This window comes from Phytophthora ramorum, assembly GCF_020800215.1.
Source record: "Phytophthora ramorum isolate Pr-102 chromosome Unknown Phyram_PR-102_s0007, whole genome shotgun sequence".
NCBI lineage: Eukaryota > Oomycota > Peronosporomycetes > Peronosporales > Peronosporaceae > Phytophthora > Phytophthora ramorum.
This window is the reverse complement of record NW_027150653.1, coordinates 2,483,808-2,498,747: the sequence shown is the minus strand read 5'-3', so window position 1 is coordinate 2,498,747 and position 14,940 is coordinate 2,483,808. Positions and strand designations below refer to the sequence as shown.

Below are 14,940 nucleotides of genomic sequence, written 5' to 3'. Positions count from 1 at the left end.
AGCTGTGGCTTATGCTGTATTTCGCCGACCACAAAATATAACGTCGCGTTCTTGTAGTGTTCACTGTTAGCCGACAAGTTGTAGATCACGTCTCCAAGTAGCACAGCCTTGCTCGAACATGTTCCTGCGCACAATAAATCGCAAGAGCCCTGAAAGCCGCGGTGGAGCGAAAGTGTATCGTGAGTCATTTTAACATGTGAAAAGTGCACGTGCAGGTGGGTAGTGCGTCGGTTGATAGTGCAAGTACATGCGCACCGAGCTTGGGTTTACTCCAAAATTCTTGTTCAAAACCTCCAAGCTCGCATCTCTCTGCAAGAACACACAAAGGTGCACATGAGTTTGTGCAAGAATTATAATAGCTCACCACAGAGGTAAAGGGAAGAGTTGGCCCGCACCGAATTTGTTCCACAGCAATTTCAAATTAGAGCTGGTAAGATCACGGAGAGATCGAAGAGAACGGTCGTGCACAATTGCAAGGCAGTGGAGTGACTCCAACTGTGTCGGAAGAAAGAAGCAAATCATCAAAACTGTCCGTATTGATCAAATAATCAGCAGCAAACTGCAAAGTAAGACGTACATTGGACGGATCCGACCATGTGAAGTCTGGCAGCCAGATGTATCCATCTCGAGGGCTTGCGTCCTCGTAAATCATCCGCTCTGTCTCGTTCTTGCTGTTGCATCAAGCAAGCACACTGATCAATACGTCACGCTTACTGCTAACTCTAAATATCAAACTCTCTCCCCACTTACTGGTCCAGTATGGTGTAGACCCACTCGAGCTTATACTGTTGACGAAAGTTTCGTGATTGTCTGGTACGTTTCCTTCGTCTCCACCACCATGTGAAAGCCTTGGTCGGTATGCTTATGCACGTGTGCCTCGGTCGCTGGGTAGATTAAATTAACCTGTGTAGCAAAACAGATTACCACAATACGTTGTACTTCGACATATTTCCCTGATTCTTCTCGGCCCACACCTTGTACGGCTTGACATCGCGCGATACGTCTCCTTGGAATGTGCTGTAGATGTCGTTCTTCATAATTTCATGCAATGACATTCCTGCTAGCATTCGATCCAGGTCGCCCGTGTCCATCTCCGCCGCTTGAATGACAAGCACCGCCTCATTCTTGTTGTTGTCGCTCCTGAAGGTCCCAAGCAGCGCCAGCTCCGTGTCTGTCTTGACGAGGTTGAAACCACGCAGCCGCTTGGAGCTGGTGCTTGCACCTGCTTGCTGCCATAGCCAAAGGACATTCAGCACTGTTACCACCAGCGCGACACCAACCTCAAGACACTCCAACTGCCCCAGCAATTCCATGACCCGCATGAACATATTTTCGACGTGTGACGATTAGTCGGTTGGTCTTAGAAAACCTCGAGAACAACGATTTCAAAGAGATGAACTTGTTGGTGTTGTAAACCACACTGCTGCTCTCAATGTCTACAACAAATAGTTAGCAGCGTCGTTCACAATGCGAGCCACGTCGTCAACGTGCTTTTGGATGGTAGCGGCGTCATCATAGAATGCAATCGCGTCCGAAATGCCCGGGAAAGCTGCCCCGGCATACCCCTCGTAGAACCCTGGGCCAAAGATCACATGCTTGTACCACGGACGGTGAGGCAGACCATCCTTGGTGATCAAGTGACGTTCTAGCAGCAGCAACTTTTCGTTCCACGCGTGGAGAGCATCAACGTTGCCCGCAAGGGTCTCGTTGGACGCGAACGCGGCAAGCTGCGCGTGGAAGGTGGTGGCACTGGTGGTGAATCGATCAATGGCCTGGTGCAGCTCGCTGAAATCTACACTGGAGCGCGGCAGCGTGGCAACCTGCTGCTCTAGACCTGCCAAGTCTTCCGCCATGACGAACCCGTATGTAGTGAAGTCGAATGGCAAAACCTGGTCGTCGGCAAGACGCAGGCCTAGAAGACCCCACCACTGCGCAGTGGCGACATGGGTGGCGTAGTTAGGATCGCCGTACAACTCCGAGTACATGATGCTGTCCATCGAGCTGTGGTAAACTCCGTAGGGAGCCCGCGCGAGCGAGAAGCCCAAATTGGCCGAGATGATACCGAGATGCTGGTAAAACGCCGTGTAATCCGAGCCAGAACCCATGAAGCTGATCAAATGCTCTGGACCGAGTGTCCCATCACTGGCCCCGCGAAGTTGTTCGCGATGAGCCGCAGCTTGTTTAGTCCATTGTTCATACAGTGTTTTCTCCGTTTCGTTGCCATGGAACTTGTTTGCTGGCACGTCTTTGGCCGTTTGGTAGAGAAATTCCGCGATGGCTGGGCTAGCACTGGCGCTGACTAACGGACCCATCGTAGAATCCACGTTCAGGTATGCCACTGCCTGCTTTTTGAAGAGCTCAGCGTTTTCTTCAGCATATTCGGTACTCCCCAAGAGGCCATACTCTTCGCCGTCCCATGAGCCCAAAATCAATGTACGCCGTGGTTTCCATCCTTGCTTGAGCAGCTCGCCGTATCCGCGTGCGATTTCGAGAAGAGTGGATGAACCACTGTTAGGGTCAATTGCTCCACAAACCCAGGCATCGCGATGGTTACCCAACAGCACCAGCTGCTCAGGTTCCTCAGAGCCTTCAATTGTACCGATGACATCCCAGATCGGCCCGACCTTGTTATCGATTTCAATGTCCAGATTTACTACCATCGCCTCATCATCACCAATACGGTAGCCGTTAGGCAACGAGAGACCTCCTTGCCACGAAGCTGGAGCCTCCCTGCCACCCAGAGCCTGCAGAATGTATTGCGCCTGACCATACGATAGTGGCAGCGCGGGGATGTGGGGAATTGTTTTCACGTCTTCATACGGAATATGGTAAGAGCCCTCCGTAGAGGCCCAACCAGGCGTCATCGGGTCACCTCCAGCGAGCGAAAGGTACGTGAGCGAACCACGTTGAAACGATCCCTCAGGGCGCCACGGGCCGTCGGGGTACACTGGGCCGTGAACGAAGCCGTCTTCCTTGGGATCCGAGTAGATTAGCACACCGACCATTCCATGTTGTTCTGCTGCCATAGCCTTCAGTCCGCGGAAGTTACCACCGTATCGCACCAATGCGATTTTACCTTCGAGCGTGACATTGTTGCCCACAAGCCACTCAAAGTCTGCTTGCTTGCCGAAATTCACAAACACGATCGAGGACGTGACGTTTCCCGTCGCAGCATACGCCACGAATGGAGGCAACGCACTATCATCGCTCGTGCACGTATCGCCCGGCACCGAAGCTTCCGTCAAATTCAGCTCGCGAGCAGCTTCAACAGGCTCTACGATCGACAAGTGACGACGAACCGGTGTCGAAAGCAGCGTGTAGTACTCTTTGATCTCTGCCTTGATGCCGAAAGACTGGAACATTTTCGCCGTGAACAGCGCCGTCTTGTAGTCTTGTTCGGTACCGCAGCTGTGCGGGACACTCGAATACGTGTGAAGGTACTCGCGCATGCTGCCAGCGTTTACGTTGTCGACAAACTGCTGATGAAAGTCGGTCACCGGCACTTCCGTCGTATCTGCATTGACTGTGGAGGACTCGGCAACCTTTTGGACGGCACTGGAGTCGGAATTGGTGATGTATCCTGCGGCCAACAGGACGAACCCCACGGCTGCAATAGCACGCATCAAAGCACCGATTCTGGAGTTTGAACCATTGCTGGATGTTCGAATGTTTGTGCTTTGAAGCGGTCGGCCGTTGAATGTGCCATAGACTTCGTCTTCGTCCACGGACTTGGCCAGTACAGGGCCGCGAGATTTGCTGGTTGCTGAGATAGGAGGCATGGCTGGACTCGACACTCCTGGTGTCAATGCCTTGGGTGTGGTGCCGCCAATTCCAGAGTGCGCCGACGGAGGACTGCTGATTCAGCGCTGTGGGAAGCCTCAGCGACATGATGCGTGTACAACGGCTAAAGTACGCGTACTGCCTACTCGCGCGGTGATTGGATGAATATATTTTGTCGATAAAGTAAAATGTTGCGATTGGCTCACAGGAATTTATAACAGACTTCAACATGGCTTATGGGTTTGGTGCCGTCGGCATTGCTCTCTTAGCATTGCAGGAAGAGTCTATACCATAGAGATAAAGCTTCTTCTCCGTCAATTGTTGCAATGGTATCTGTTAAAGTGGTTTCAGCCTCAAGCGATAGTATAAACAATTGCCTACGATTATCTACTTCAGATGCAGGATCCGCTTCCAGTAGGTCTGACTACACCTGTAGCGGCATGTCACCAACCACGCCACGATCCATGTGTAATTTTGCAGTATGGTGAGACCGTGAAATGCTCCACATGGACTCCGAGCAAACACGCCACCACCCACCTTACAAGAGCGTTAGGATCTCGCACTCTGGCACCTACAGCTGGACCTTGCAGCTCTACCGGTAGTGTAGCGGATCGCCATGAAGCAGCATTCCAAAACGAAGGTGAAGCAAAGAGAATAGAAAAGCTTAATCGACTGAGCCTAACCTGGTACTTATCGCGGTAGATGGGGTATGCAATTTTCCTAGAAGCGAACATCACGGCCTGGCAGCCTCCGGGCCCGACGACGACGAGCAAGAAGGCGCGAGGTGCTCCCAAATCTTGCGCAGGTCCGTGTAGTTGTTCTCGACGAAGCGACGGCCTTCGCGCTCGATCACGTCGCCGTTGGCGTCCACGAAAATAAGCGCCGGGATCTTCTTCACGTCGTATCGTTTCCACAGGTCCTGCACGACTTCACGACGGTGGAATGGCACGGCGAGGAACGGCGTCTGCAGAAGAGCGTCGTGGAAGGCCACGGGGCTGCGGTCCACGGACAGAACCACCACATCCAGCTGGTCCTTCATGGGCAGCATCTTGTATGCGTTGAGCGTCATGTTACGGTGCACAGTCGCCAACACGGGCGTGAAGGCTCGGCATGGGTGGCACGTGCTGGCGGTGAAGTACAACCCCACCACCGACTTGTGCGCTAGCGCCTCGTGCGTGGACGTCTCACCGCGCCTCGACACCAACGTGGCGCCCAAAAGCTTCTCGAGGAGAGTCATGCTGGGATTTGTTCTCTGCTGGTCGGGAGCGAATTCAGCACTGAGAACATCGGCCGTTATTTTCCGCCGATGGAGGGGTGCGTTCCGCCGTTGGATTTAGACAAGGAATTTGTAAGGCGAGTGTATCCATGAAGAAGATGAGGCACCCGTTCGTCTACAATGCTCCATTCATAGCAACTACTAAGTATGCGCACCAACGCAAAATGAGCCTGCAAAGGGTTATGCTTTGCAAGCACGTTGGAGAGTGCACCGAATTGACACTGGCCTGCACTAAATGATGTGTTTCTCGCGGAAGAGCTCGAAGAGCCGCTTGTGCTGCATCTCACCGACCACAAATGACAGCGTCGCGTTCTTGTAGTGGTCGCTATTGACTGACAGGTTGTAGATCACGTCTTCAAGCAGCACAGCTTTGCCCGAAAACGTTCCTGTAGATAGAATGTTAGTTTCCACGCAGACGCGGAGATAATGAGTCCACATACCCTGGGTCATCTTGACGTGCGAGAAGTGCACGTGTAGGTGATAGTACGTAGGCTGGTAGTGCAAGTACATGCGGATTGAGCTCGGGTTGACGCCAAACTTCTTGCTCAAGACCTCCAAGCTTGCATTTCTGTTAACAGACAAACGTGAGCTTTTGCCGGATCCAAAAAAAAACTTGATAACAAACTGAGCCTACCGGATGTTTCGGAGCAACTTCAAGTGTGAACTAGTGAGATCGCGAAGTGATCGAAGCGAGCGGTCATGCACAATGGCTAAACAGTACAGTGACTCCAACTAAAGTCAACGTAGGAGCCAGCGGTCAGCATGCATCACGGGGTTATTGTGTTGACAGCACCAGACTACAGAACGCAGGACTCACCTTGGAAGGGTCCGACCACTTGAAGTCGGGAAGCAAAACGAACCCATTGCGATGGTGTGGGTCTTCGTAAATAATCCGCTCCGTCTCGCTCTTGCTGTTCCATCAAACACACACACCGGTCAATACGCTACACAACGTAGCACGCACCAGAGCAGCAGTTCCAGCACACTTACTGGTCCAGGATATTGTAGACCCACTCAATATTTTCCGCAGGGATACTGTCAATGAACGGTTTGGTGATCATCCGATACGCGTCCTTGGTTTCCACCACCATGTGGAAATGTTGGTCTGTGTGCTTGCGCACATGTCGATCCGTCGCCGGGTAGATCAAATTTACCTAGCCAAATACAAACAAACAAAAGCACAAACAATGTAAATTACACCGTCACCCCCCCCCCCCCCCCCCCCCCTCTCTCATCCCTCTCAGCATCACCACCTTGTACGGCTTGACATCGCGCGAGACGTCTCCCTGGAACGTGCTGTAGATGTCGTTCACCAGAATCTCATGCAGTGACAGCCCCGTCAACAACTGACCCAAAGTTCCCGTATCCATCGCCGCCGTCTGGATGATCAGCACCGCCGCCTTCTTGTGGTTGTCGCTCTTGAAATTGCCCAGTAGTGCCAGCTCCGTGTCCGTGCGCTTGAGCACGCGCACGAGGTTGAAGTCCCGCAGCATCTTGGTGATCCCGACACCCCCCACCGCTTGCTGCCACAGATAAAGCCCTCCCAGTACTGCCACTACGAGGGCAATACTGACCCCCAGGCGCTCCACCTGCCCCAGCAGCTCTAGCAACCCCATCGTCTCTGCTACAAATTGATTGGGATAGTGCCGTCAGTAGCATCTCAAGATCTGATTGGCTATTAGTCGCAAGGAAGAAATTCTGAGTCCAAAGCGACTTGAATTGAGACCAAGAAAGAAGACTCAAACCATGGCGACTCCAGGCGGCGACAAGCCTCTGTACCCACAGATCCCGCGTGCCCAACAGGTCTCGATGAATATTCAGGTAACTGACAATGATGGTTGAGTCCGACGGGCTCGGAGCTGACGCTATGGACGTTGCTATCTGCTGTAGAATGACACTTCCCGCGACGAGGAGGTGGCGCGTCAGCTGCAGACTCAGTACGACCAGGATCCGATGGTGGCGGTCGCGCAGGCAGTCCCGCAGGCTGAGATGCCATACAAGTGCGGCAACTGTGGTACGACGCATGTAGTGCGCAACGTGACCCACGGCTCGACATTCCAGTGCACAGTGTGCGGCGCACAGAACCAGATTCTGATGGAACACCGCCGACCAGTGATCGTGTACGTGTTGGGTATTGATTGCTTACTTGCAGTGGGTAGGTGCTGACGATTTTTGTTGTTGGGCTCTCCTTCTGCTTTGCTGGCGTGTTCAGCAGTGGCCGCTCATACAGCGTCTTGCCGATTCCGATCTTTTGCAGCATCATGTAAACTCGCTGCAATGCGTTGGCCAGCAAGTTGATGGCAGATTCCAACCGAGCTTTTTACCTTTCCACTTCCAGAGCTCCTCCTCCTTTATTTACTGTAATATCACTCCCAATTCCTTGTGACCGAATTGCAATGCACGCGAAATCTGATAATAAGGTCAAGTTGAAGCCGCTTCACTTCCCCGTCAAAGCCGATCACCGGATTTGGCAAGTTTGGTGACAATTGCACACGGTCCCTTTGCGACACATACAAAAAGAGCAGGAGCAAGATGGCGGTGAACGAGACTCAGATCGCGGCGGGCGTCCAGGCCCGCGCCACACAGGTACAAGGGCTGCTGGCCCAGCGCAAGAACGAGGAGGCGGTGCGCGCAGCCCTGGAAGACCCGCCGCTGCAGTCCAAGAACGATGCGGTGAAGGACGAGAACGCCAAGGCGGTGATGGCGGCGCTGCTGGCCTGCAACAAGGGCGAGATGCAGCGCGCCATCGACTCGCTCAGCAGCGTGCAGGAGGACAGCCTCATGAAGTACGTCATGCGCTTCCTGGGGGTGGCGTCGCAGAGCGCGGCCATGCTGGAGTGGCACCAGAAGCTGTCGGCCAAGGCCGGCGCGGGCTGCATCATGCGCGCCTTCACGGAGCGGAAGCAGGTCTGAGCAGCTCCGACTTTTGTCACCGAAGACAGATACATAAAGCAGAAGAGTCAATGGGACGTACAGAGTTTGCAAGTTGTTGAGTCAGAGAAATGGGGAAATCTCGTTCGGGTCGGTGATCTCCAACATAAACGATCTGATAAGTTTCATGGTCGGGTTTGTGTCGGGATCGTCGTTGGCGAGATGCTGCACAATGGTAAAGTGGTTGCAGTTGGGAACAATATGGCGCTGGATCGAAGTCTGCACAAGGTGACAGGAGTGGTTAGTGTGAGGGAGACAACGAGGTTAGTACTCTTTGCAATACGAACATTGCCTGCACTAGCTAGCCATCGCTCCAGTTCGTGTGCGTCTTCTTGAAAATGAAAGTCTTCTTGCGCATTCACCAATAGTAGCGGCATCTTGGTGAGTGGAGACGTTGACCCGACCCTTGTGACGGTCATCCCTATCGACGCTTCTCTCAATTGCTCAACACGGTCACCAAAAGGTGGACTCGTCACCAAAGTCCCATACGATGTGTTCGCGAGCCGTACGATATTGTACACTCCCGAGATGCCCACTGCACCCCGAACAAACGTGTCAATCGGCTGCTCAATTCCCGCCGCTTTCAAGTACTGCGGGTCGGCCAAAATCTGCGTCACCAAGTGTGCACCGGCACTGTGACCCACCAGCACCAACTTGTCCGGGTCACCGCCAAACTGCCAACGCACAACCACATTTCGTTAGTCAATGCACCGACCAAAGTCCGTGCCAACCGCCTTCCACCTTTGCAATGTTCTGGTGCAGCCACGAGACAGCAGCCGCCACGTCCTTGATGTGCTCCGGATGCTGCACTTCCGGTGACAGCCGATAATTGACCGAGACGCCCAGATACCCTGCACGCACGAAAGCCTCGTCGACGTCTTGGTTCAGCCCTCCGCTCTTGTCCCCGCGCTGCCACGACCCCCCATGCACAAACACACAGGTAGGCATCTTGGCACGCGGTAGAATCTTCCGTGGGATTGCAATGTCTAAAGTCTGCAACGCATGCGGAGCCTCGGCCACGTACGCCACCTCCTTCCAACTGTAGGCGCCCAGCAGCGGCAGCGTGCGACGCAACATCAGCAATAAAACCCAGGTTTTGAAACGGATGTGGGTGGGTGTGACGTCCTACGCGGGTGGAAATTAAACTCGGGTTTTTCATTTTCGGTGACGTCATTTATTAGAGCATATCCACCAGTACCGTATTAACTGCGACAAAACCTTTGGGACACTTTCAAGAAGCCGAGCTATAGCACGAAATGTAGGTTAGAGGACGCTGTTCGGGTATGTTGCTCCTATCTGATAGGACAATAAGCGACTTGTGACGCTGATCTAGATTGTACAGAACTTCTATAGGCTTGCATACAACAAACCTGAATTCGCACCGCGACAAAAAATATGCAGCCATGGCAAGCGGTACAAGACCGTGCCTCAACTGACAGCTGCGGCTATGAAGGCATGGGATTCCGTCACGATGAAGGAGCTGCACGATCTGATGGACACGATGCGTCCCGTTGCTTTGAAGTGGCTTGCCAGAACGGTGACACGACTCACTATTAAGAACAGGACCTTCATTCTTGATAATAGTGAAATCAAGTCAATTTATACCCCAAAGTTTTGTCGCGGTGCGAAATCCGGATTGTTGTATGCAAGCCTATAGAAGTTCTGCAGAATCTAGAGCAGCGTCACAAGTCGCTTATTGTCCTATCAGATAGGAGCAACATACCCGAACAGCGTCCTTTAATTCTTTCAAGAAGCCGAGCTATAGCACGAAATGTAGATGTCCCAACGGTTTTGTGGCAGAGTTTATAACGGAGATGATGTAACATCGTAAAAAGATTGGTTCAAGTAACATTAAATTCGGTTAATAGTCTCGTAGAATGTCGTTGCCTGTAGACATGGCGCCCTGCCCTATCAACCCAAACCAACCATTGAGAACATAGTGGCAAAGAGGAAGTTTAGCACGAAGCACGTCGACAAATTAGAGTCCCTCCGGGGCGTTGAGAGCGGGGAGGCGGTTGCAGACGTCGCGCGCGCTTACGGCGTCACTCGCATGACGATTTGGAGCTGGGAAAATCAAGAGACAACCCTACAAGCTGCCAAACCGAAGTCTGTCTTTATTGGGGTGAAGACGTACGTGTCCGCCGTTTCGTTGGATGATGAGAAACGGTAGTGAAAAGGCTCTTATCGTTTTTATCCTTGCCGTTGTTCGTACTAACATACTAAAATGTAGGCTGCTGAACTGGATTCGACACATGCGCGGCACCAAATACTCCTGTATCACCACCGCGTGCATTCGATATACACTCGCCCATTTTGACCTCAATTACGTGGCAACCAGACGTACAGATGCCGTGAAGATGTACATTTTCAGATTCTTTCGGCGCAAACGCCTCACTTACCGTCGCATTACGCACCGTGACCGAGATCTACGCCCCGATATGCAGGTATTTATCCCCAGCTATATTATATGACATAATTTTAACATGATAAAAGATTGTGGCCGATCGTTACTCGGAGGTGATGCTCCATCACGTCGAGAGTGGTGCATTTTTTCCTGCAGGAATGCTGAATACTGCGATAGGACTACTTTTGTTTTAGTATGGACCAGACATCCGTCATATACCCCCATAGCACCATTGAGTTTGTCAGTGTACGCACGGTGGGTGTTGTTCAGTGCACGTTTACCCGTTTCGAAGGTGTATTTTTAATCGAATAATTAATCTGAGACTACGCTCTGCAGTTACTACACCTGACTCATTTCGAGCATCAGTATTTCTGTGTGCTTCTGCGACAGGGCACAAATTCCGACCGATGATTGTGTTTGCGGGAATGCTAGGGGCTATCGCGCATGAGAAACCCAAAATAAACCAAGGCTATTACTGGGATAAAGGCTACTTTACTGTCCAAGCTAAAGCATATTGCGACCAAAGGGTCATGGAAGAATGGATCGACAACGTCTTGGCAGCGGAAATCCAAGGGCCAAGTGTGATGCTACTAGACAGCCTGAAAACACACAAAATGGAGTGTATTCAGACTTGTTTGGTGGTGTATGTGCCGCCAGGAAGCAACAAGTGTAATGGGGCCACGCTGGCCTACACCGTTGCCGAGCAAAAGAACTTGTGAAAGGGGGAGACCCATTGTTCTTCGGTGTGGTTCACACTGGTCACCTTAAGTACGAGTACGTACTTCACACGAATTGGTGTGTGGCACTCGGCAGCACGTTAAGTACGATGGTGTACATCACACTAGGTACGGAGTCGGACTTACCGTAGCGGATCAAATGGGGGCCACCCATTTGGAAGATCGTCAGTTTAGACAGGAGTTCAGTATGCAGATAGTTTACAGTAGTTAGAACCTTACAAGTGAGATTAATACAGACAGTTAAACTCTAACCTGGAAGTTCGCAAGTCGTTTGGTACTCGGTACCCGGAAACGACTGGAAGGCAAGCTTACAACAGAGACGCCAGGCGTCTGTTGTGGTTAGCGCGTTAACGCTTCCTCTAAGGCTAAGGTGCGTGTGACCCCCGTCACACCTGGTAGCACTTGTAGTCACTCCCGCGACCGGCGCGGATCGCTACAATCAAGATCTCTCTGAGGATGGAAGACTCAGAGAGCAGGCTGCCGTCCCGGCAGGATTTTCCTCATCTTTCAGATGCCCACTGGGCTACGCTAGAAAAGATGGTCAGTCTCCTGGGCGAAGCAGCGTTTGCTGGATTCCCCAACCTCCCTGCAGAGCAGCAGAGGTCACGCGTGGAACGCTTCGACAAGTACGAATCGTCGCTGATTGCTCACGTGAGTACTGCAGCACAGGAAGCTGCTCGCACGGCGATGCGAGCTGAGGCGCAGAGTGTGGCGCAGGCGAACCCCTCGGGTCCTGCTTCATACGCCGCACGGCAAGGAACTACGAAGCCCGTCAGGATGTCGGTACCGACGTTCGACGGCAAAGAAGCAGACAGTCTTGTCTTCTGGATTCGTGAGATCGAGATAGCGCTGAGCAGATCTACGAGTCAAGAGCCCAAGTTGCCTTCGCGCTTTCCAATCTGGGAGGGCGTGCACGCGCATGGGCGATGGCACGAGAGACTTCGTCTCCTGGGTATTTCACCTCGTGGGCGTTCATGGAACAAGAACTGCGTTCGACTTTCCTCCTGGCCAACGTGGCCTACCGTTACCGGTCACTCTTTTTGCGGTGCAAGCAAGGAAAGCGCACGCTTCAAGACTATGTCATGGAGCTGCAGAATCTCGAAGCTGCCATGGCAGGTGCTCCCCTCTCTGAGGACGTTAAGGTGACGGTCTTCATGGATGGCGTCCGTCCGGGCCCGGTTCGGACTGAGCTCTTCCGCAGACAGCCAAAGACGTTCAACGATGCCGTGCACATCGCCATGCTGGAAAATCATTGCGTGCGCTCGGCGCAGGGTTACGCGGGTCGCGCAGAGGCGACGGAAGATCCCACTCCTATGGAGATCTCGTCGGCCGAGTCGGCTCGTCCCCAGCGCAATCAACGCGCGAGTGGTCGCTGCTTTGGCTGTAATCAGCTTGGTCATTTCCGCCGGAACTGCCCAACGAATCCGTGGAAGACGGGCCGCGGCAAGGCCGCTCCGTCACTCAATGTGATCGAGTCTGCGGTTTCGGAAAACGGCGACTCCCAGTAGGTGCGGGACGCCCTGCTGGGAGACATCGCTCCTCCTCGAGGTCGGTAGCTCTGCCACCTCCACCTCCTGGGGAGCAAGTCCCAGGGACGACACTTCTGTGTCTCTCCGTGGCCGCCGCGCGGTCCAACCTCGTGGTTGTCACAGCCAGCGTTAAGGGATATGACGAGCCGTTGAAGGTCCTGATTGATTCGGGAGCGTCCTACAACTTCGCGACGAAGTCCAGTGTGGCTAGGAACAGTGCATTGTATGCTAGTGCTTTGGAAGCATCTAAGCGAAATACAAACGTATCTGTTCGCCTGGCGACTGGATCCATCGTGTCTACACGGAAGGTTCTACTATCTCTAAACGTCAAGTTTGACGACTTCAATTCGGTCGAACCGTTCATTGTCCTCGACATGGATGATCGATACGATCTTATCCTAGGCATGCCTTGGCTTACTAAACATGAGCCATGGATTGATTGGCGAAGTCGCACCATCGGTGCTAGTCACAAACCCCTCGCGGACAGAGCCCTGGCGGGTCATGTCCCCTCCTCTTCCCGAGACGGGTTTGTGCACGAACATCGTGTGCCACGCGGCGAACGGCACTTTGCAGGTACTTCGGAAGTACTTGGACTGCCTTCGGCTATGCCGACCGCGAGTTCTACATCCTCGAGAGCTTATGTGCCTTCGGTGGGTGTGGGAGAAGCTATGGGATTTTTGTGTGCTCCTCAGGATGAGGCTCATGGAACTCTCAAGAACGAGAACGTCGCCTTTGCCCACGGGGCGGGCGGCATACAAGGCGTCCGAGCTGCGGCAGCTCACGCAAGAGAAGACGCTAGAGCTGGGGCTCGCGCAACCGAGAGTGGTCGAGCGGGGTCTCCCACTACGCAAAGCGTTCGAGCTGCGGCAGCTCACGCAAGAGAAGACGCTAGAGCTGGGGCTCGCGCAACCGAGAGTGGTCGAGCGGGGTCTCCCACTACGCAAAGCGTTCGAGCTGCGGCAGCTCACGCAAGAGAAGACGCTAGAGCTGGGGCTCGCGCAACCGAGAGTGGTCGAGCGGGGTCTCCCGCTACGCAAAGCGTTCGAGCTGCGGCAGCTCACGCAAGAGAAGACGCTAGAGCTGGCACAACTACAGCGGGACTACGTCCAGGCATAGGACGCCGCATTGCAGACCCCTCGGAGAGGGTGGTCGGACCAACGGTATTGGACATGCTCACGGGCGAATACAAGGACGGCGGGAAGTTAGCTGTTCTGCCCGCGGTAGCAGAGCTACTGGAACTCGAAGAGCTCTCGTATGTCGAGTTTCTCGACTCTCTGAAGGCGGGCGTGCTCGAGGAGATGGTCCTGATCCGACGCGAATTCGATTCGATCGAGCTCAACACCTCCTCGGTCATGGACCCCGAGGTGTTGGAAGACGAGAGGACCTCCTCGCGGCAGAAACGATATGGCGCGGCCATTTTGAAAGACCCGTCGGATCCGTACTACCCCCTTTTGAAGGAGTTCTCGGATGTGGTCAGCGATAACCCACCGTCGGTGTTACCTCCAGATCGAGGTGTGCGACACGAGATCGATTTGGTGCCGGGCACCAAATATTGCACCACGCGCCAATGGCCACTACCGAAGGAGCAAGTCGATGTGATCGACGCATTCTTTGCGGCGAAATATGCCGCGGGCATGGTGCGCGAGTCAAAGTCGCCGCACTCGTCTCCGACGTTTTGCGTGCGTAAACCCAATGGGAAGTGGCGTATGGTACATGCGTTCAACAAGTTGAATGCAGCAACCATCCCGGCGTCCACGCCAATCCCTCGCAAGGACGTGTTACAGAACAACATGGCGGGCTGCACCATCTTCAGTGCACTCGACATGGTCGATGGCTACTATCAGCTGCTGATGCGGGAATCAGACGTCCCGCTCACAGCGGTGAGCACACCCAGCGGGATGCTGTGGGAATGGCTCGTGATGCCCCAGGGGCTGTCGAACGCACCAGCCACGTTCAATCGATTGGTGACTCAACTCTTCCGGCCGATGCGGCAGTTCGTACAGACGTACTTTGATGATATCTTCGTGCACAGTCGTGCCTCAGGAGACAAGACGGCTGTCGAAGTGCACGTTAACCACCTCCGCGAGGTATTGATGTGCATGCGCGAGAATCGCTTGTATGCGAACATCAACAAGTGTATCTTCGGAGCCGAGGAGATTCCCTTCTTGGGATGTTTCCTTGGCAAGGATGGTGTCCGTGCGGACCCTGAGAAGATATGCGCGATCGCACAATGGCCAGTGCCAGTATCCCAGAAGGACTTGCGCAAGTGGCTTGGCCTTGCCA

At 53.5% G+C, this 14,940-nt stretch overlaps 7 protein-coding genes across 8 annotated transcripts; 2 read left to right on the top strand and 5 right to left on the bottom strand.

The window, feature by feature from the left end:
* Nucleotides 1–66: 66 nt before the first annotated feature.
* On the bottom strand, nt 67–1,328 carry KRP23_8806 (m7GpppX diphosphatase; the record flags this gene model as incomplete). The annotated part of the gene is made up of 7 exons (XM_067894296.1): nt 67–149; nt 256–309; nt 396–495; nt 578–671; nt 751–785; nt 871–903; nt 975–1,328. The coding sequence occupies 7 exons, from the start codon at nt 1,326–1,328 to the stop codon at nt 67–69; spliced, it is 753 nt and encodes a 250-aa protein (XP_067743744.1).
* A 108-nt stretch (nt 1,329–1,436) lies between these two features.
* On the bottom strand, nt 1,437–3,779 carry KRP23_8805 (putative glutamate carboxypeptidase LAMP1; the record flags this gene model as incomplete). Its single annotated transcript, XM_067894295.1, has 1 exon — nt 1,437–3,779. One exon carries the CDS (start codon nt 3,777–3,779, stop codon nt 1,437–1,439), a length of 2,343 nt encoding a protein of 780 aa, XP_067743743.1.
* Nucleotides 3,780–4,513: 734 nt separating this feature from the next.
* KRP23_8804 (Tryparedoxin) lies at nt 4,514–5,017 on the bottom strand (the record flags this gene model as incomplete). The annotated part of the gene is made up of 1 exon (XM_067894294.1): nt 4,514–5,017. The coding sequence occupies one exon, from the start codon at nt 5,015–5,017 to the stop codon at nt 4,514–4,516; it is 504 nt and encodes a 167-aa protein (XP_067743742.1).
* Nucleotides 5,018–5,287: 270 nt separating this feature from the next.
* KRP23_8803 (m7GpppX diphosphatase) lies at nt 5,288–6,672 on the bottom strand (the record flags this gene model as incomplete). The annotated part of the gene is made up of 6 exons (XM_067894293.1): nt 5,288–5,442; nt 5,497–5,624; nt 5,691–5,788; nt 5,874–5,967; nt 6,047–6,210; nt 6,310–6,672. 6 exons carry the CDS (start codon nt 6,670–6,672, stop codon nt 5,288–5,290), a joined length of 1,002 nt encoding a protein of 333 aa, XP_067743741.1.
* A 130-nt stretch (nt 6,673–6,802) lies between these two features.
* Nucleotides 6,803–7,323, top strand: KRP23_8802 (uncharacterized protein; the record flags this gene model as incomplete). 2 transcript variants are annotated; one of them, XM_067894291.1, is made up of 3 exons in its annotated part: nt 6,803–6,877; nt 6,947–7,176; nt 7,272–7,323. In XM_067894291.1, 3 exons carry the CDS (start codon nt 6,803–6,805, stop codon nt 7,321–7,323), a joined length of 357 nt encoding a protein of 118 aa, XP_067743739.1. The 2 variants fall into 2 exon arrangements, with proteins under 2 accessions (XP_067743739.1, XP_067743740.1); XM_067894292.1 differs by having other exon boundaries at nt 7,269–7,323.
* A 265-nt stretch (nt 7,324–7,588) lies between these two features.
* On the top strand, nt 7,589–7,969 carry KRP23_8801 (Actin-related protein 2/3 complex subunit 5; the record flags this gene model as incomplete). The annotated part of the gene is made up of 1 exon (XM_067894289.1): nt 7,589–7,969. One exon carries the CDS (start codon nt 7,589–7,591, stop codon nt 7,967–7,969), a length of 381 nt encoding a protein of 126 aa, XP_067743738.1.
* Nucleotides 7,970–8,050: 81 nt separating this feature from the next.
* On the bottom strand, nt 8,051–9,064 carry KRP23_8800 (Esterase LipC; the record flags this gene model as incomplete). Its single annotated transcript, XM_067894288.1, has 3 exons — nt 8,051–8,206; nt 8,275–8,661; nt 8,729–9,064. 3 exons carry the CDS (start codon nt 9,062–9,064, stop codon nt 8,051–8,053), a joined length of 879 nt encoding a protein of 292 aa, XP_067743737.1.
* Nucleotides 9,065–14,940: the final 5,876 nt, after the last annotated feature.